The following is a 22071-nucleotide window of genomic DNA, read 5'->3' as shown; positions in this document are numbered from 1 at the left end:
AGAATGCGGATTAGTTCCACCTCTTCTTCACTCTTAGTGACTCCTCGGGCGGGGTCTGCTTGGATGTTCCCCTGAGTGTACTCTTTTTGTAAGATTTTAAGATTGAACTCTACTTATAAGATATGGTGGTCATCCAGTTGTATTATCTCTCCATTTTTTGAAGCTGGGGTCTGCACATCCTATTTGTATTGAACTGGTAAGTACTGACGTTGCATCTCTTATTTCATCTGAGTCCAAGTAGTTTGTATTTGCCCTCACATTGGCGTAAATGCTTCAAATTTTTCCAACAAAATAATGCACACTTTTTTTAACTTGCTGAAGGCTAGTTTACGATTTTGTCCTGTTGAATGTTCTGGTACTCAAAGAAAAGTTACATGGTCTAGAGTCACTCAATAAACTCGTTCGGATCAAAGTGGCCATTAAAATACGACAAATTCATCTTACTTAAAATTTTGGCTTCTCAAATATTTCAGGTTAAATCTTCGGAGCAGGTTTCGTCATCTCTGAAATCTTTACTGGATACTTAATGTTTCGATCTCCTCTGATACCATGTCCCAAAGCATTGTGGTATGCTTTCTTCTCCACTGGAATCATCCCTACATGAGAAATTTAGGTGTTCGTTCCTCTCTCTGCGGATCTCATTTCCAGGTTCATGGGTGACCTCTCCCTAGGTCCTTTTTTCAAATTCATTGAGCCTCTGTAACACTCGGCGGAATTGCCATTGTATCTCTTTCATGGTGAACTTTTTTATCAGATTCTGGCAATTGCCTCCTCAACGGTATGATTCAATTTTGAGTGTGGGTGGGTGGAAGGAGGTGTGTAGGGGTGATTTCTCGTGAGAAAGAAAAAGAAAAGGGTGGAGATAGGGTTGGGTTCAGCGGATGCAAGAATTTTATTATAGGATTAGGGTTCATCTAACTCTGATACCAATTGATATCGGAGTTTAACTCAAAACTACAATAGAAAAAATAATTTTTTTTATTAAAAGCCAATATGTGATTCCAATCAAACATGTTCAAAAGAGAAATTAGAACAACGCGACCAAACGTACACAAGGGCTTGATCTGTGATGGTGGAGATTGGCTAGGCGGCCGGGGAGTGGTGGTAGGAGGCTGAAATGGGCTGTGGGTTGCTGGGACAGTAAAAAGAGGGGCTGGAATTGCATTGACAGAGAAGCGAAAGGCCTGAAATGGCAGCGACAGTGAGCGGGTAGCAAAGGGTTGGGACAATGAGGGGCGGCAAAGAGAAAGGGCTGTGGACTGCAGGACAACAAAGGGAGGGCTGCCCGGGGACTGCGGATGTGGGGGTAGATTGGAATGGCTGAAATAATTGGTTGGGTGGCGGGGATGCAGGGAAAAGACAGCAAGGCTACTGTCCCAGGCGGCTGCAGCAAGCACCGAGGCTGGACAGGCTGAAATATCGAGGCGAAGGAGGGAATAATGAGGGAAGCGAATGTGGGGGGCTGGGACTGCGAGGGAAGCAAAGATGAGGGTGGGGAAGCAATGGGATTGCAGACGCCGGTCCATGTGGTTCTGTAGCAATGTCTCCAGCCTGTAGTGGGGGATGGAGTCGCGGAACAGTGCCCCGCAGAAAGCTTCCTTATTATATACAAGATGTTCCTTTTTTTTTGTTTTTTGAAATATTTACATGCATATCTCTTAATTCTCATCTATTTACATATCTAACACCTAAACTTCAATTTTTACATACATTCCACCTTTTCTATGCTTGAAAAAATGCATTCCACTTTTTGAAACTTAAAATAGGGGTACTTTTGATAGATTTTGGTGGTATGAATGTAAAAAAAAAAAAAATTTAGGTGTTAGATATGTGGATACATAGGACTTGGGTGGTATGTATGTTTTTTTTTCCCCTCCGTTTTTGGGTTTATTACTAAAGCATCTGACAGAAATAGACAATACTCTCTGTGGAAATGTAAATTATGTTGCATGTTTCCATATAGTTCTTAAGCTGGTGCAGTTTTACGTTTTTTCCCTAAATTCTTTGAAAAGTATGATTCAGTTATCAACAATTTATTGCCCCAAATATAAATTGCACCTTCAGCCCCACAACATCAGCAACTCTTCGCGAGCTCATTTGATGGCTTCATGGTTGCAGGATCTGAGTACATCCTTCGATATTCATGCAACTCCGACATTCTTTTTCCTGAAAGATGGGCAACAAATAGACAGACTCGTGGGTGCCAACAAACCTGAACTCGCTAAAAAAGTGCTCGCATTGGCAGAATCAAGTCAGTCTTTTAACCCAACTAAATGATTCTACCTACTGAAGAGCTGTTTCATAATAGATATAAAGAGTAAAGTGTCAAAATGGTCCCCTGACTATTTACATGTGACCATTTTAGTCCTAAAGTTTATAAAAATGTCGAATTAGTCCCCACACCCTTTAAATATGAATTGAAATATTCCCTAGGAAGGATTATATTAGCCCCCCCTTAAAAAGTTTACAACTAAATTGATATTTTTATAAACTGTGAGGCTCGAATAACACCCCCTCAATGAGCCAAGGACCATTTTGCCGCTTTTCTCTGGATGTAAATCACTTCTCATTACAGGAAATTGAGTTGCGTTGCGCATTCCTCTTGTATTTTTGTTATGGATTTTGAATTTAGGTGCACTTGAACTGGAAAGTAAAACATGGCATTGTGGTAGAAATGGTATATAATTTTTAGGGAAATGTACGTACATGCTACACAATTTTTATGTATTTATCAGACACTTATAAGTTTGGTGTCATAAATCCACGCATGAAAATGTGAATTTCACTTCTAAAAAGTTGGTGGCTATGCTATTTTTGATGCGGCGGTAAAGATTTGAGTGGTATGAATGTAAATATGAATGTTTAAGTGTTAGATATGTGAATACATAAGAATTGTGTTGTGTGTATGTAAATACCATAGTTTTTAAGGTTTATTTATGGACATGAGTTGAATTTTCTGGTTTTTGGTTTTTCTTCTAAGATTCTGCAGTGTAGATTTTGCAGCCTAGTTGATTGAATTTTACTTTGCATAGCATTTAAGAAACAATTTGAGGGGGGTTGTTTGATAGCAATAAGTTGGAATTCATAAGTTTTATTTATATTATTTAATTATAAGAAAGTTTATTTATAATTTATTATTGTTTTGTTTATATGGTATAAATCAGTTGGATGTTAATTAAAATTTAATTAATTAATTATTTGTTTAAATTTGATAAATTAGCTGTTAATAATTATATATAGAAATTTTAATATTTATTTTAATTCTTAACTTTTTTTATTAGTTTTATATTAAAAATAAAATACAAGTAAAAATTTTATTTTTTATGTAAAAAATTACCCACGATAGCTTTTCAATTTATTTTATTAATGTATGTAAGTAAAAGTACAAAGTAAATATCAACTTAATAGCATTTAAATAACTATGAATATATACTTGAAAGGTCGGGTCAAGTTTTGAGCTGAATATGAATGGTTAATAATTCGATCAAGCAAAATGCAAGCTATGACATGCACGTCTTGATTCGGCTTTCTTATAGACCTATGCATTTATATGTCTAACATAATTTTTACGTGCATGTCATATTACCTTTGCATGAAAAGGTTTAATTCACTTCTTAAAAGTTTAGATGGAGATATATTTAATGTCATGTGAAAGATTTGGATATTTAAATGTAACAAAAAGACAATATGTAGGTGTTAGGTATATAAGTATATAAGAATTGGGTTGCATGTATCTTATTTTTTTCTTAATGAGCATTCTTCCCTGATATATAGGATTATTTTATTTTATTTTTAATTAATATATTACGCATTCGAGGAATATAAATAAATTTATAATTCAAATTTTTTATAAAAAAAAATTTACATTTGTTGTATTTCTCAATAATTAAAAATCTCAAAATCCTTGCATATGTCTTGCAGCCCTAAAAGTTTTGCAGAGATGAAGTAGATGCAATCTCCATTTCCTACTAGGAGAAAATGAGATGTAGGGGGCATTTACATACATATCATTCAATTCTAATATATTATTCTAATATATTAACATATTTAGTATTTAAAACTTTCATATTTATATAAAAACCACTTAATTCTTTAACATTATATAAAAAATATTACTATTAAATTTTTTTTCATAAATGAATTGTTTTTTTTATGCATGAATGTTATAAATATAAGTGTAAGCATATAAATACATCAAATGATGTGAAATGTATGTGAATTTTTCTAAATTTGCTTTTTCTCCACTTAGCAACAACTTAATTAATCTCCAAGGAGAATGTGAAGTTTTTAGCAGTCAAATAGAATAGAAAATATTACAAGATAGATTTGGTAGTATTTGAAGAATTAATAAAATTATATGTTCATTTAAAAGAAAGTCAAATAATAATGAATGAGAACAATGTAGTTTTTGGAGATGCCAAAACTGATTTGAGGGTTGATATTCCATGAAAAAAATTATTATCAGACATGAATCTCAAGGCAACTTATTGAGCGAGAAAATTGTTCAAACTTCGATTAAAAATCATCTAGAATTTTGATTTAAACAAATTTATGGTCAAGCTGACTGGTTCAAGTATAATCCAAGTCAAATCAGTAGCAAATTAAGCCTTTAAACCTATTTTGAAAGCTTTTGGTTCATAATTGGAAGGTCAAATTGAGTCAAAATTTAACAAGTTTATGTTCAAATTGAGTGTCTAGACGAAATAAGTTCAACGAGCCTAACATCACTCAATTCTGACATCATTAATGCACTCAAACATTTACCAAACATCGTCTGATCGAGAGAATCACTCCAAATCATCTGATGTACTGGTCTTAATTCTTTTCTTATTTGTACAGATGACTCTCTCAGAATCTAGCCCTCTTGAGAGGAGGGGAGCGGGAGACCTTGAACCAAGAGAAAATTGAAGCTTGGATGAGGAGATAAGGTCCAACATTCATTTTGCTCCGCATATCTGGCGAATGTCATTCACTCATCCAGCTACCTAACATTATCGAGCACTCCTCTCCGACCACCATCTTCGGACAACTCCGACTAATTGCAATAAAACCTCTTATGGAATCACGACGTGCGCTATGAAATCACAACGTACATTACAGAGCAACGATACATCATGCAGAACAACACACCTCACATACTGTGCAACATGGTATCTCAAAAATGGTGTAACAATACACCCCGAATACAGTGTGATGACACACCCCAAAGATAGTGTAACTGTGCACCTCACATACGATACAACCATGCCTCTCAATGACAGTGTAACAATGCACTTCGAAGATAGTGACTTTCTTTTAACTTCTAAAACTTTATCTTTGGAGCTCACATCTACAACCGTCACGACCAACTATGACCTACGCGGTCCACATCCCTTGTGGCTCTCTGCTCCAACCCCTAAGGCCTATGGATGTCATCATAGCTCTCCATTGTGGCATATACAAGCAAATATGATCTACGTGGTCCACAACTCATTTAGCTCCAGACTCTACTTCTCTGGCTTAGAAACGTTATCATAAGTCACCATAACTGCGTACGTGGTCCACAACTTGTTCAAGTTCCGAGTCAAGTCATTGTAACCAACAAACGTCATCAAAGTCTGTACAACTCACGCACAACATCACAACTTACCACTACGGACTACGTGACCAATTGCAGCCTACCTGGCTTATAGTTCGTGCAACTCCCGACTCGAGGCTCTGTAGCCTACGGGTGTCATCGTAACCCACCATTACAGCTTATGTGACCAACTAGTAGCTACGTAGTCCATAGTTTGCTCGGCTTTCGACTTCAACCTTTGTGGCCTAAGGATGTTATCTCAGCTCAACTTTGCAGTAAATGAGACCAATTACGAGTTACATGACTCACAACTTGTGCATCTTTTGACTTTACCCCTGTGGCCGAAGAGCATTATCGTAGCTCACCACTACGACCTATGTGACCAATTACAAGCTAAGTTGTCCACAACTCATGTAGCTCCAAAATCTGACCTAGGGGACCTACAAACTCCATCACAACTCACCATTACGACACACGTGCCCAACTACTAGGCTGTCAAAACCACTCGTTGTTCGTGAACAGTTTGTGTTTAGCTCGTTAAGAAGCTTGTGTTCGGTTCATTCTTTAAGTTAATGAGTCGAACACAAACTAAGATTTGTTCGTTCTTGTTCAGCTCGTATTTGCTCGAAATCGAGTAATAAATTTAAATGATATTTTAATATAAATAATAATATTTAAATCTAGCCCTAACCCGTAACATCCTACGACTGCGTGATTAGGGTTATAAAAATGACTCTTTATTCGCAAACAGCTCGTGTTCGGCTCACGAAACAAACAAGCCTTCTTTATAACAATCTACTACAATCATTGCAGTATGCTATCATTGAGAAGAACATTCATTATGATGAAACTAAGACTATTATTGATGAACTACTATTATACATTTAGAATGATCAACTCTTCTCTATTTCATGGGAAGAGTGGACCTATATAACTAAAGTTTGAACTTTTCTCGCTCAAAGGATTATCTTGATATTCGTGCCACTCATCTAGATCTATGCCCAAAGCTAAAAATTTATTGATGGTATGTCAAAGTTAATTGCTATTAGCTTAACACTTCAAAAGACAAATAAAGGGGCATTTTCATACACGCCACCTAATTCTTATCTATTTACATGTCTAACATCCAAATTTTGTATTTTTATATTGATACCACCAAAATCTTCACAACACATCAAATATACCATCATTTTAATTAAAAAAAAATACACCTTTTCAAACATAGATAATGTGATATATATATATATATATATATATATATATATATTAAAGTTTAAGTGTTCCATATGTAAATATATAAGAACTTAGTGATATCTATATAAATCTTTTGACCATAATTTTTTAGGGGTATTTACATGCATACCATACAATCCTTATGTATGTATAAATCTAATCCAAATATTTTGATCTTTACATGCATACTGCTCGAATCTTTAATATTATATTAAAATATTATTATTAACTTTTTAAAAATAAAATATATATTTTGAAGCATAAATTTTTTACACCAAAGTATTATGCATGTAAATATTTAGACTTTAGGTGTTAGATTTGAATATATATATAAATTGTGTGACACTTTATATTGGCAGTATTGTAATTATTATAAAACATTGCACAATTGAAAAAGGATTATTATGCAAAAACAAAGTTAGGATTTAAGTTCTCCGGAGTCGAAGCCCAAACCAGAAGCCAATAGAATCCATTCTTAACATGGGCCGAAAGATAAGACTAATTTTGGACAGAAAAAAATTTGGGCCGAATCCATTGATCACCAGCCCTATATATAGATATCAGAACCTGCTCTGATCATGATTCGTAAAACCTAGAAACCGCGTGTTCTTCTTCATCGAGGCGGGCGGTACGTTTCTTCCAAGTCCCCGAGCTTTCCTTCTCTTCGTACGTCTTCATTTTGCGCTTCTTCACCCATCCAAATACTCATACGACATTTAAACTTCTGGAAGCTATTCATTTTGATTTTCCTTACATCAATTTTGTTGCATATGGGTGATCTGTTAATCTATCACCACTTTTTGGCTTCATTGTTCTTGTGCTCTATTGGATCGAATTTTATTTGATGCATTTATGGAAATTCTTCTACTCGCTTGTTGTCTGAGTTTGTAAGTTGTGTATCTGTTTGATTTTACTGTGGAGCTTGCATTGCTGTATTTGTTCTATGTAGGTTTGGGGATTTATCTGCTGCTTTGCTCATTTCTTTCAGTTTTTGGTAATCAGGCCGGTGATATGTAAAATTGTTGAAAACGACTTTCACTAGACTAGATTACGAGTACTCTCCGATTATATTGTTTCTTGTTTTTTTATGATACTAGGGCATCATAGAAATAAATTTGAATCTATTGCTCGGTTATTTGTTCTTTGTTCATCAATGGGAATTTAACGACGTTGATTTCTTTTGTTTGATATGAGGGCTTTTAATGATTGACGCATTCATGGATTGCATTGTTTGATTTTATTTTATGATAAGAATTTGAACTCCTCCTGCGGCTTTTCTCAGTCATGTGTTTTATTTCACTTTCTTTTTCCCCTCTTTCTTCTTCTGCAGTTCTTATGTCAACACATTTTAAAATTTAATGATCGATTTCTAGTTGGTTTTTGTGATGATTCGTGCAAGCATATTAGATATATAAACCTTTTTTAAATTTTCGTTTTCCTTTTTATTTCTTCAAAATTGGCCTGTGATGAGGAAGTAATACATTGCCTACATTGTTTGATGATTTTGCTATGAGAAGAGTCTTACATCTCTCTGAGGCCAACATATAAAGAAGCTTGTGATTTGTTAGCCAAATATCCATTATATGTATCATGTTTCTGTTATGTCTTGGTTTTGGAAGTGCAAAAGTAAGCCTTTTTGTTCTTTCAAGATTTTTTAGGAGGCATTTGCATGTAAGTCACACAATTTTTATGTAATTACATATCTAATGCTTAAATTTTTATATTTACCTGCTTAAAACTTCAATTTTTAATATCATATCAGAAATATTAATATTACCTACTTTTTAAAGCCGAAATGTATTTTTTTTTTTCATGTGTTTGTCATTAAAATGTTATAGAAGTAAATGTGAGTGTTTAGTTGTTACTTGTAAATACATAAAAACTGTGGCATTCATGTAAAGATCTATTTTTTTTTTTTCCTTTAATTATTAAATCATGGCTGTGGAATGAGATATCTTTACCTCTAGGAAGAAGACTATGACATGAATTAAAGTATTATTTATAGTCATGAGACCAACATATAGTCATGCTAATGAGAAGTTCGGAATTAAGATTAAGGGCATGATAGATTTACTTTAAATAGGATTTATCAAATCCAATAAATTCAGATTTATCACAGGAAGGGATGGGAGTGGTCGATGATTGGCTCGCAATGGGATTTAAGAAGTCTGAATTTATCACAAAAGTAACGGAACGCTAGAAGAAGAATGGAATACTAGAAAAATCAGATCAAACACTAAAAATTAGATTTAATGAAGCGTTGTATTTAATTTTTTTTTTTGGTGGTTGGTTGTATTTAAGCTAAATTCATGATTAAATCATATAAATAACACGCTGCCAAATGCTACCTATGTGAATTACACTAGAATTTTGTTTGGTCATATGGCACAAAAAAGAAAATTTATAGAATTTTACTTAAAACGCTTGGGTGAATGTAAGTTGCATGAGCCGTGTAAAAGCTGAAGCTTTGATGAGTGTTTATTTGGATTCTGACCAATTCACCTTAGATTCTAAGAGTTCCATCATTGGAGGAAGTGCAAAGCATACGCTGAATTAATCTTATGCTGATGAGATGAGAAGATTATAAATTAGCACATTTTGAAAACACCTCTGTAATATTTTATAGGAATTACTTCAATAGTATTTTCCCACTGAGTTGGAAGATTTATATGCACACCACTTTATTATTATGCATTTCCATTCTATTTCTCAAAGTTTAATTTTCACATATATCTCACTTTATACGTGAAAAAACTGTTATTTACTTCTTCATATGTTAAAAAAGTGGTGTTTTTAAATTGATACTAACAATTCGGGTGTTATAAATATGTAAAAAAAGCCAAGTTTAGTTGATAGATATGTAAATTCATAGTAATTGGTTGTTATGCAAGTAGATGCCCCTAAAATTTTTATGTTTTACATGTTTTAACAGCTAAAATTTTAATTTATTTGCATAAGATAAAATTTTTAATACATCAATTTTATCACTGGCTCCTCCATTTGCTCCAGGCCCCCTCTCCTCTATCTTTTCAGTTCATCTCCGGTTTTTGAAAGTTAGTCGCAGTCAAAAGTGGAATTTTTGAACTGTTAAAGCTTTTTTATGAGCCATTTAAGTTCAAAATAGTAATTTGAAATGCAGCATATTTAAATGCTAAAATATTAAGTAATATGCAAGGTAAACCTTTTTAAAAATTATTGTTATAAGCTGCCAATTTTCTCTCACAAAAGCAGTTAGAAAAACTATGCTAAACTCAGCCACAATTCTGTTGACATAATATTGTAAATATTTACCAGTGTGCTATGGAGCGGACACTCTCTTTAGGGAGGAATAGGTTTGAGTTATTGTAGTTGGTAATTAAATCCCGACAAACACAGCAAAGAAACATAGAAGAACCGATATTAATTACATAAATCAGGTGTTTAAGCTTTTTTATCTGAATTTTGACTAATTAATTAATTGAGCTGGAACTGGACCTCCCTAAAAAGCCCTTGAGAGTGGTGGACAACTCAGCACTTAAATACTATTTTTTGGCCCTATACCTAGTGTGACTATTTGTCTGTGACATGGAGCTCAAAACATTTCTTCTGCAATAAAAAGAAATTCTTTCAAACAAGTGTATAAATGTCACCAAAAACAAAGTTTATAATTATAAATCACGAAAACATTAACCAAACTGAGAGAACATAACACAAATCGTCAGTGAACCAGCCCAGCATAAATCATCATCACTTAAATGGAGAAGAAGCCTTACGCTGCAGCGGACTTGGCTTCTGAAGGAAAACAGGTGGTGGCCTGACGTACGTAAAACCGTTGAAATTACAATCACCCGCCACAGGACTGGCAACAGGAGAATCAAGCACGGACATGTTGGTCCATTTTTCATCGAAGTTGACGATGCTCAGCTTGTCCGCAACATTAGGCCTGAAGCTCGGCTGTATTTCTCTAGCATCCAGTTTCTTCCAGTTTATTGATTTGAACCAATGGTGTTTCTTTATCTCATTGCTGCCGTCTGCTCCGCCCCCCAGTCTTCTGCTGGCTTCCTTCTGCAGCAGCTGTGAAACAATTGAAGAAGACTTGAAAATATGATTATAGTGTTATTTTTGGTGTAATATTAAAGATTTCTGTGATATGTGTAAATATAAAAGTTTAGGTGTGAGACATGTAACTACATAAGAATTGTATAGCGTATGCAAATGCCATAATACTCGAATCTTTCATATCATGTCAAAAATATCATTATTTTAATTTTTAAAAAGTGAAATATATATCTTTCATGCATAAATAAATAATATGAAATATATTTAACCATTGAAGTTTAGGTGTTGGAGATGTAAATACATAAGATTTGAAAACATGTCTTCTATTTCCAAGCAATCAAATTGGTCCTAGTAATGTTCAAAAGATTGAACTCAAAAAGATTCGGAAAAGGAAAGCTTACCCCTTTTAATAGGGAGTGGGCTTCACTGGATAAATAAGCTGGCAGCTTTATCTTATCCTTCACTATCTTCTGCTGAATCTTATTCCGGTTCCCTCCAACAAATGGTGGCTGCAAATGAAGCTAACCATGGTTAGATAGATAACCACAGTTCAAAACAGACAGTGAAATAGAAAACTTTAGCAAGATTTCCATGCATACCACACAATTCCTATTTATTTACATATCTAACTCAAAAAATTCATTTCTTTCATACATTCCACCCTATCTATGTTGCTTTTTTGAAGTTAAAATGATGCTATTTTGGATGTTATATGAAAGCTTAGGTGATATGCATGTATGTATGTAAATACATAGGAATTGAGTGGTATATATGTAAATGCCTCAAAATTTTAATATTGCAAAAGCAACAGCATATACCTTCCCAGTAAGCATTTCAAATAGAAGGATTCCAACGCTCCACCAATCAGCAGCCTTATCATGCCCTTTCCCAAGAATAATTTCTGGTGCCATGTACTCCACAGTGCCACACATGGAGTTTGATCTCGTATTCTCATCAAACTCCTTCGCCAGCCCAAAATCAGTCAGCATGACCTGAACAAGACATTTATAAAGTTATGCATGGAAAGGTGTATTTCACTTTTATAAAGTAAAAGAGGTATATTTTATGTGATATTAATGAATTGAGTGAGTGCTATGGATGTAAATATGAAAGTTTAGAAGTTAGAGATGTAAATACATGAGAATTATGTGATATGCATGTAAATGCACCTTTGACAAATTGGTCAGGATAGAAAGCTTATTCCAAATAAACTTACATGGCCATCTGCATCTAGAAGGATGTTTTCGGGTTTAAGGTCTCTGTGCATTATTCCATTTGCATGAAGGTGAGAGACGGCAGAGACTATTTCAGCTGTATATATGCGTGCCAGATCCTCTCTGAAACAGAAGTAAAATGGTGAATTATGAGGAATGAGAATTAATAAAGAATTTTTGGAATAAGACAGAAGAAATCACCTGAATAAACCTTGGTGATAGAGCTGAAAGAATAAGTGTCCTCCGTTGACAAAATCTAAGACCAGGTAGAGTCGGTATTTTGTCTGTATAAGGAAAGTAAAATTGATGTATATCTAAATCAACATCATCAATGCTTCCAAATTCATAAATAAGAATGCTTATTTGGAATGCCTAAACTTTAATATTCAAATTCTCATTACTTGAGAAAAATTTTTAAACAGTAATGAAAGATCAAACATTACCAAGAATCAATTATAACTAATGAAATTAGTGTGAAAATAAATTGTAGGGTACATGCAACAAATTAGACATAACATGGCTATAGTAGCAAAGAAGAAACCCATGAAATTGGAGTTGCAGGTCCATAATCTTGTTATCGAACAAATAAATTGAGGTAAACCTCAAAGTCCGCGAGAGCAAAAATTTTGCAGCCTCTTTTCTCCCTTTTTTTGCAATTAGATGGAGCATTTTCCAACCTACATTGCGGTTTGTATTGTTCGTGATTTGCTGGTTTTTCTAGCTGCCAGTGGAAATTAGGGATGAAAGCAAAAAAATCAGGTTCCTATGATATCTGATTACAAATGCATTAGCTGACTGGCTCCTCATTTGCTCAAAAGCAAAACAAATCAATATTAAAATTTTCAAGTCATGCACAAAAATACTAGCAAAATTTCTCCGGTTAAATAAAATGAATTATACAAATTCTACATCATGGTTCGCGTAACTTGAAAAAATTCCACTTAAGAAACATCAGACTAATGGCTTGAAGAATTAGGCCCTACATTATCTTGTTTGGGGATCTATGCAAAGTATGAATACATGACTAACTTTTTATGTAAACAGGTACATATTTCACACTAATTATTGGCCTGAAAAGGAAAAAACAAATTACTATTGTGTGTAAGTTAGAGAAGAGAAGCATTCAGCTGATGAGAAAGTTTGTTATAAAATTTTATAAGAGATTGTACAGTTGTAATATCTTGATTCAAATGAGAGAAATGAATTTATATTCAATTGTTATTGTTTTAATTCTATTTCTAATCACGGAACAAAACTATAAAAGTTATACGGCATTATTGAAGTTAAACTGAGCAAAAAATATATTGAAATTTGATCTTTTTTTTTTTTGGCGCGACAAATTAATTAATGATATTGTGTTAGATATCCTGGAAGAATAACAGAAAAAATGAATTTGGCAGTGGTAATCAAGATCAAACCTATGACAATAATTGAAGTTTAAAATCTTATTGATCATGCTCATCCAAAAGAGATGAACATATTTCAAACTTTTAAGTGATATTGTTGAATCAGTTATAAAGTTTACAAAATATTACTAGCAATGATGAAGTAAACTTAAATTCAATTTCTAGTGGATTATCTGAGGAATATATATGACATGTGCGTCATAGATACAAAAAATTCTTATATTTCTTACATATAATGTAATTATGCACTATGTATATTATATTTAATACTTGGAATGTTTTTTTGTAGATCCTATCATATAAGTTCTCTTTATAATAGATGACGTCAGGTGATGATGATGACACCCTCATAGATTGATCAAAACTACTTTCAAGAAAAGAAGATTGTTTCCTATCATCGCTTTCAGACTAGTAGCATTGTCACTCACCATGACAATCTCCTCGCCGATCGCCATCCCGTACCACTTCACTTACAAATGCAGAGTCTATTACTCACCAAACTCTGCCAATGCTGCTCTAATTTATCCTTGTTAGCCTCACCCAAATTATGGCTTCCACTCTATGTATTTATTTTTACTTTTCGATTTATAAAGTACAAACTACATTTTTATTTCAACAAATTCAATCAATTTAGATAGACAGTACATTAAATTAGAGATATAATAAGAAGCATGCATCTTGCTCGCTATTATTTTGGGAGAATATTCTATTAGCGGTACGCAATATATGGTTTAAAGAATTTGAGATATTAACCAAACCCTCAAACACGCACTATATTGTGCTCTAGTTTTGATGATCATCAATATTATGTTTTATGTTATAGAGAATTTTTGAGTTGTCAGAGCACAACAAATATATCAGAATAATTTGGAGATAAGAGAAGGCTCATTTACGAAATATGTTCAAAGACATTTGCAAGACTAAACAGAAGTCTCTTTGGATTAGAAAGAAGGTGTGGGCTGAGATATATAGGGCTTGAACCATTCTTGATTATGTTCCCAGAAGAGAGCAGGCAAAGCAAAACCGGCATCTGATTGTAAGGACATGGGCAACTCCCTATAAACTGGAGGCCAAGTTTCTCATATTGAATACAGAAGACTGATAAATCATATATAATATAGATTTAAAAATTTTGTCAGCGTTATTTACCAACTTTGCAAGTATGATTACAAAAATAAGTACTTGAAAGAGAACTCACAGCTACAAAGTTGCATGGTAGAACACGAGCAATAGGTGAATCATGAATGAGCAGGCGCCAAGTCATGAAGAGCATATGTAAGCAAAAGATTTACTTTTGAATTATAAACTGTTTGGAAACATATTATGTCTTAATCGCATCATAATGTTTTTCTTAGAATGAGTACATGAGGTTGAATGAGGTGCAGAGTCAAAAGTCCAATAGTTGTATGAAGTTTAAGAGGATAATCTTGGTAGTCAGAGCTTGATAAATGGAGATAAGTTAAATAAAAAAGAAAATAATATATCGCTTAGGTTTGTAAGATTTGGCATTCAATGCAAGTCAATTTTTTCTCCGCAGAGAGCACTGATTCAATCGACAACCTAGTCAAAAAGAGAATGGTTATGACTGCTCAGATGGAAGCTCAATTGACAGTTAAAGAAGCCACAACAACAACAAGCCTTTATCCCACTAAGTGGGGTCGGCTAAATGAATCATTTTTGTCCATTGCATCCTATTGAGTATCATGTTTTCGTTTTGATTCAAAAGGATTAAGATCATCTGTTTGGTTTAATTATAATAGATTAAGATCATTTTTTACGATATTTACCAAAGTCACTTTTAGGTCCACCTCTTCCTTTCTTAACATAAGTCAAATCTAAAACATCTATTCTCCTAACCGGATCATCAAATGGTCGACATTTAATGTGACAAGAACATCTAAGACGGCTCTATAATCTTGTCCGCCACTGGAGCTACACCAACCCTATGACAGATATATTCATTCCACATTTAATTTCTAATTGCCAAGCCACTCATCCAACTAAGCATTCTCATCTCAACAACACTTAACTTTATTTTATGCTTCTCTTTTAAAGGCCAACATTCTACGCCATAAAGCATTATAGTTCTCACCACAATCATATAGAATTTTCCTTTAAATCTAAGCAGTACTTTTCTATTACAAATAAGCCCGATGCATTCCTTCAATTCAACCTACTTCAATCCTACTAATAACCTCCCTATCCGCTTGACCATCACTTTGAACAATATCCCTGAGATATCTAAAACATTCATACCTTTTAATAATTTGATCACCCATAGTTACAACTCTACCACGAGAGCTACTATTATTAAAATTACATTACATATATTCAATTTTAGATATACTCAAACGAAGGTCTTTAGACTACAATGCAGACCCCCATAATTCAAGTTTTTCCTGGTGTTTTTTTGTAGTATTATCCACAAGACAATTTTAGTAATAACATGCTTATTTCTTTTTTTTTGATAAAGTATAAACAATAACATAATCGTACGCTAAAGCAAAATTTAATATGGTTCCACCTTCTTTATTAATTACTCCAAAACCATAACTATCATGAATATTCCTAAATCTTCTACCGCAGTACTAACATGTCCACTTAATCCAATAATTTTTTTTTTCTTCAAGAGATATCATTTATATTAAATCTTCTAGTTCATTCCATAATTTTTCTTTTGAACATATATTTAAATCTATTTGCAGAGAAAATAGCTATGATAGAAGCGTAGAAAGATGTGGTGGAGGGCAATGAAAGGACTGATGATGATTAGTTGCAATTTATGAGTTTGTGTTTTTTGTTATTTAGTATATTAAACAACTTACAATGTTAATGTTTTTGGAACTTGTTAGATTGAAAAATTTATGTGTGTTTGATTCTCCTCAGTACACTAATTATAATATGATGATGAATAATTATAAAACTTCAGGAAAATCTCAATTTTATTTGTGCATATTGCAGGTGTAAAAATGAAAAAGAATTAGATGCATTTATTATTATTTTTCCTTTATATACAGGTTTGTGATGAATTTTTTTATGAAATAAAAGCTCCATTTAAAAACATTGTGACAGAAATTCAGTTAAAAAATTTTTCCACAATTTCCAGCAACAAAGGCCCCTAGAAATTCTATTGGCTAAATTACTTACCAATTGTCAAGCTTCCAAAAACATTTCCCATGAGTTTGTTGCTAGTAGATTTCAACAACTTGTCAACGGAAATTCTACAAAAAATCAGACGAACATATTTTCCGGCAGATTTATTAGTTGTCACAAGGCATTTGGCAACTAAGGATTTGCCAACTCGCTTATACCCGTCGGGAATACGCCGGTAATTAAAATTTCCGATAAAATTTCATGCTTTTTGGTGAAAATATTAGTTATAAATCTGGAATTTTCCAATAGTAAGATGACGAAGAAATCACTTAATGAGCAAAATAGTCTTTGAAGTTGACACGCCCTCATAAAATCAGCATGATAATCAATTAAACATGACAGCTTGATTTTTACAAAAAGCATAGTATAAAGAGCATCTTGTGTATGAAGGAACCGTTTCCCTGAGCATGACCAAGTTCCTGATTTAAGTCAATGAGGCCATAAAAAAAATTACTCTGAATACAAGCAAGGCCAAGGAAAAATTTAGTAACAGTTATGAAATATGGAGAGCATGAATGGCTTATGCTTCACATACTTAGTCTATTGAAAACACAAGTACATACGGGCAGTGGTAGGAAACGAAGAGGTGAATCAATGGTCGAGCTATTAATACTTCATTTTAGGCAAAAGCTTCTTACACCATAAGAACTTGCTAAGCATATATATGCATAATTAAGCATTTGTTTGGATAACTCAAAGCATCCAACACCAATCTTTGAAGGCATTGCAACATCAAAATAGCAGCGAGCAAAATTGCTTAAGATCCAAACCTGAAAGGAGAATCTCAGCTGAACCACAAATGGATGGTCAACTTTTGTCAAAATGTCTCTCTCAGCTTTCATGTACTCAGCATGATTCTTTTCCATTATCTTATCCTTTCTCATAACCTTCATTGCAAATATTTCCGAAGTGCCTTTTCTCTTCACCTGAAAAACTTTCCCAAAAGCTCCCTGCCCAACAACTTTCAAGACTTCAAAATCTTCAAGTCCCAAGCTTTGAACATCCTCAGTGACATTACCATTCTTTTCCGGATCATTGGCTGACTTCTGTTGATGAACTTCATTCTCATCTAAGGAGCATTCTACAATCTCCAATGAGTTCTCAGTCTCATGCAGGGTGAGCTTGGCGAGCTGAGAAAAGTGGGTAATACGAGGAGAAGGGCCAACTAGAGAGTGTGAACGGTTGTGAATGACAAGTGGGGCAACATTAAATTTTCCATCTGAAGCTAATTGTGGAACGGAGTTTTCTGATGTTGACACATCAGCATCATTTGAGGTTTGGGACAAAGTAGGGCCAAAAACATCCGAAAAATCAAATTCCTCCTGATCAGCTGGAATAGCATCAGGTGGGTCCATGGGCAGAAGTATTTGTCTACTGCTCTTCTTTAGAACAGATATGCCAGAGGAAACCATCAGCAGAAATGCTCAGCAGAAGAAAATGGTAGTTATTAAACCTTCTAAGGTACAAAAGATGAAGCTGGGCTCTTGACAGTGGCCTTGAACAAGAGGAAGTTTACACAAACAATAGGAGCTCCCAGGAAACCTGGGAGAAGGCCAACCAAAACTCCAGAGTCGTTCTTCCTTCCCGATGAACAGGAAACAGCAGAGGCCACTGTTCGTTTGGAACTCATGAATATTGTGTTGTCCCAAGCTGTATAAAGAATAGAACCAAGACATTGTTAATAGAGTTTACATATAGAAAGCATGCTGCATTCACAACATAGGAGAAAGACGAGAGCACGAAAAACTATACCCCATTCAAAATCAATTTATTTATTCAAGGAATATTTACATGCATACCACTCAATTCTTATTTATTTACATATCTAACATCTAAACTTCAATTTTTAAATATGTATATGCATAAAAAAGTGTATTTCACTTTTTTAATGTTAATATAGTGGTATTTTTTATGTGACGTGAAATTTTTATGTGACGTTTATGTGACGTGAAAGATTTGGGTGGTATAAATGTGAAAAGTAAAGTTCAGGTGTTAGATATGTAAATACATATGAATTTGGCGGTATGTATGTAAATGGCCCTTTATTCAAAATACAATGAATGAAGAAATATATCCCCTAAAACATCCTCAAGTTGACATATAAAAGGTCAAATTAATCCGAACACCTGAACCCGGGCTTAGGAATAAATGCAAAAGAGTAAATAAGGAAACACAAAAAATAAAGTATACTACTGAAATCTTAATATGAACAAATGCCGACCAAAAATCAACACAGAATCTATTTCTCAAAAATGGAAAATGCCTCAATGCCTTCTACCGTGACCAATGAGCTTAATTAGACTCTTCCTCATTGACTTTTATACCAACCAGGCCTTGATTATGTTACCTCCATGGAGACTTAACACAATCATTGTGCAATACAAGAATAAGGCAGCATTCATTAATTCCTTGTAAAACACTGTATTAGTGAATGCCCGATGCATGCGGGATTAGACTTATATATTTCATGCATGAAAAGATGTAATATATAGCAATATAAGCCATCATGCAAAAAAGGTATAACATAAGCCTACTCAAGTTCTTGGCTCATCTATCATCCACAAAATGTTTATGAGAAAGGGGAAGCAATATATATATTATATATATATATATATATAGTAGCATACACCAAACAGCCAGGATGAAAAAAAAACGCTCTATTTACTCAACTATGATTCAATTGTTGTCTATTCTTGCTCGGATTATGAGCCCTATTAAGCGCATCTTCTTCTAGGATATTACTCTTGGTCGTTCTGAGGGTTAGGGTCGAGCCTAACATCTCTAGCGCCTATGGCTGAACTCTGAGGTACATCAGCAGATTCGAAAAGAAAACGTAGATGACATGACTTTGCCTTGCATAAAACAATATAAAAGCTGATATAAAAGAAATAAAAGATGAACATGCATCAGTATAAAAGATGTATGTGGAGTATGTGGACAGGTGGACGTCAGTTAATTTAGTTGGAAAACACCTTAAATTTTTTTGCAAACTTCTTTGATCAAATCCTGCTTACATCAATATTTTGCTTTCACACTCAAACTTTTCAAAAGAATTTTAATACCAAAACATACATGAAGTTAAAAGACAATGAAAAGCTCATAACATTCATCTAAAAAAGGAATCATACTAGCAGACAGTAAAAAGAACAAACTCCTTGATACATGACTAATTGCCAATCCTTTTTTGGCTCCAGTCTCCAGAATATATGAAAAAGACAACCAATTTTTTAGGTGCGGGAATAAGATGAGCCCACTCAGGCTCTGGGTCATCGACTGTCCACAAAATAGCTATGAAAGATAACACAAAGAAAACTATTAAATAGCAACAATTAATGAAGTTTAAGGGTGAGATTCACCAAATCACATGAATGCAGAAACGACATGCACATAGCATTATACAGAATGCTACAGAAATAATTGAAAGAGAACTCGAAGGTTAGCGGTAAAAGAGGAATAATCCCCCTTAAATACGAACAATATGCACAAAAGGGCAAAATACATCCTAAGACAAGTACAAAGAAGCTTCGGAAGCTCGTCCTTCGGTAAACGAAAACGATTCCATTAACAACTTCTTTGTGAAGCATGTATATTTTTAACCAGATTGATCCTGGAAGCATAGCTCACAGAATTAGAATACAAAATGAATATAAACTAATCTCACCCAGCACAAAAAAAAAAAAACCCAACACTTCCCAATCCCAACGCTGCTCCCAGTCAACTAAAGAATACTTCCAAAGGTCGCTCTAGCTAGATCCATAAGAGAAACCTCTTTTTTCCTTAATTAGCCATACTAGTTTTACCTAAATATCCATAGACGAAAAAAATAGAAGTAAACCAAACCCTAGACATCAACGTAAAACAGACGACGTCAACGATTTGAATAGCAGTCGATTTTCGAAAACATGTCTAGAACAGAATGATCCAAAAACAAGGCACAGCCCTAAAAATCAAAACTAATCTTGAAACCCAATACATAAGAAAAAAGATTTTTAAAAAAAACTAAGATAAGAAGTAAATGAAGTTAGGAAGATGAAATCAGAGGGGGTGAAGTGAACTGATAAGTCTAGGTTTCAACTAACCTTGAGGAAAGAAACCGGTGATCTGTATTGGAGCTCTCGCGGGAACTCCGGCTATCTTATGTAGCCGATGGGCGGAGGTGCGGCGCAAAGCGGCAAACTGCAGGTAGTCGACACGTGGCGATCAATATGTGGGTTAGACGTTAAGCCATGGGCCCCAGGCAGCCAGGGCCCAGGGGTGATTATGGTAGTTTGGCAAGGTGGGTTGGATGCGTGTGCGTGTTAGAATCCAATGCCCAACAAATAATTCTTAATTTGCTTTGAAGAGGTATTAATAATTTAAATAAAATAAAAAATAAAAAACACTTTTTAATTTCTAGATAAAGAAATTAGCCCATAAATTCATAAATTTATGTTCGAATTTAAATTTGACTAATTAATTAATATCAAATTTAAATTAAAGACAACTTGAGGGTAGTGGTTCTAATTTTTTATAAAATTGGTTATAAATTTTTTGTGGAGAAAATAATTTCATTAAATGTTGCAGAGAGAATTATAAATACATATTTTTTTTCCAACAGATTGTGCAATAATTTTTTTACAGTTAGGACACTTTAATACATCTGGTTTTAAAACATTGATTTAGAACAATTTCTAGAAAAACAACAAAGAAATAGTTCGTCAGACGAATTTGTGCTGATCGTCTGTAAATAAGACCAAAAAATGCACGCCTGGCCTCAACTTAACATAATTACTATTATAGAATCTATTTTGCTATATTGAAATCTTTTATCATAGATATTAGATCATTTTAGTAAAGATTATAAAATTTATGTGAAAATCTTCTAAAATTTACCTTTCAATAGAAGAAAAATGTTATTTTATAACTTTTGGTAAAAATTTATCATATTGTTGGAGAATATGAAACTCAAATGTGCCAACTGCATTAAGGTTTTTGTATGTATAATAATAGTTAAGAGTTTAATATTTAGTTAATTTAAATTAATTTTATTGTCTTTCTTCCTCTAATCTATGTTGTTTGAAGAATGACAGCAAAATTAGGGCTCGTTTGGGATCCCATTGCTGCAACGTTTTTTAAGTTTTTACGTCTCAAAGAAGTATCAGCGGTGTGACACGATATAAATCAGCTTAAATATTTTTTTGCATGAAGAGAGTTAATTTTATAGATAAATTTATTTTGAAAGAATGAGATAGGCTTGATAAGACATAAATGGACAAAAACAAGGTATTTTATCATATAGGCCACTCATGTGGCAAAAGGGCTCGACAATTGTGCTAGATTAAGCAAAGTGCTTGCTCAAAATTGGCTAAAATGTTAGTTACCTTATTGAAAGAGAAGACACATATAATAGCAAACGACTAATATGAGCTACGGTGAATGAGGTTTGTAAAAATGAGTATATATATATATATATATATATATATAGATATAT

The 22071-nt window shown here is 33.7% G+C and overlaps 2 protein-coding genes across 2 annotated transcripts in view; one reads left to right on the top strand and one right to left on the bottom strand.

The window, feature by feature from the left end:
• Positions 1 to 2921, top strand: part of LOC110024451 (thioredoxin H4-1) — a 41422-nt gene extending 38501 nt beyond the window's left edge. Inside the window, exon 5 of the mRNA XM_020724420.1 lies at positions 2119 to 2921. Coding sequence (XP_020580079.1) covers positions 2119 to 2277 — 159 coding nt within the window. The 3' untranslated portion in view covers positions 2278 to 2921. The remainder of the gene's footprint in view (positions 1 to 2118) is intronic.
• A 7275-nt stretch (positions 2922 to 10196) lies between these two features.
• On the bottom strand, positions 10197 to 18251 carry LOC110024418 (serine/threonine-protein kinase AtPK2/AtPK19-like). The gene is made up of 6 exons (XM_020724380.1): positions 17372 to 18251; positions 12244 to 12326; positions 12045 to 12165; positions 11647 to 11820; positions 11230 to 11337; positions 10197 to 10843 (listed from the first exon to the last, which is right to left on the bottom strand). Exons 1-6 carry the CDS (start codon positions 18011 to 18013, stop codon positions 10517 to 10519), a joined length of 1455 nt encoding a protein of 484 aa, XP_020580039.1. The 5' UTR covers positions 18014 to 18251; the 3' UTR covers positions 10197 to 10516.
• Between the last annotated feature and the right edge of the window lie 3820 nt (positions 18252 to 22071).

Source organism: Phalaenopsis equestris, unplaced genomic scaffold, assembly GCF_001263595.1.
Source record: "Phalaenopsis equestris unplaced genomic scaffold, ASM126359v1 Scaffold000256, whole genome shotgun sequence".
NCBI lineage: Eukaryota > Viridiplantae > Streptophyta > Magnoliopsida > Asparagales > Orchidaceae > Phalaenopsis > Phalaenopsis equestris.
Note: the sequence above shows the minus strand (reverse complement) of the source record. Positions and strands in the feature narration are given on the sequence as shown.

Bases quoted from the DNA above. Each gene is read 5' to 3' on its own strand.
- LOC110024418 (XM_020724380.1), bottom strand. From the start codon at position 18,013: ATGGTTTCCTCTGGCATATCTGTTCTAAAGAAGAGCAGTAGACAAATA. The intron at 12,327-17,371 runs GTTTGGATCTTA...TTCCTTATACAG, and splicing joins AGCTGAGATTCTCCTTTCAG to ACAAAATACCGACTCTACCT. The intron at 11,338-11,646 runs GTATATGCTGTT...CTTCATTTGCAG, and splicing joins TTGAAATGCTTACTGGGAAG to CCACCATTTGTTGGAGGGAA.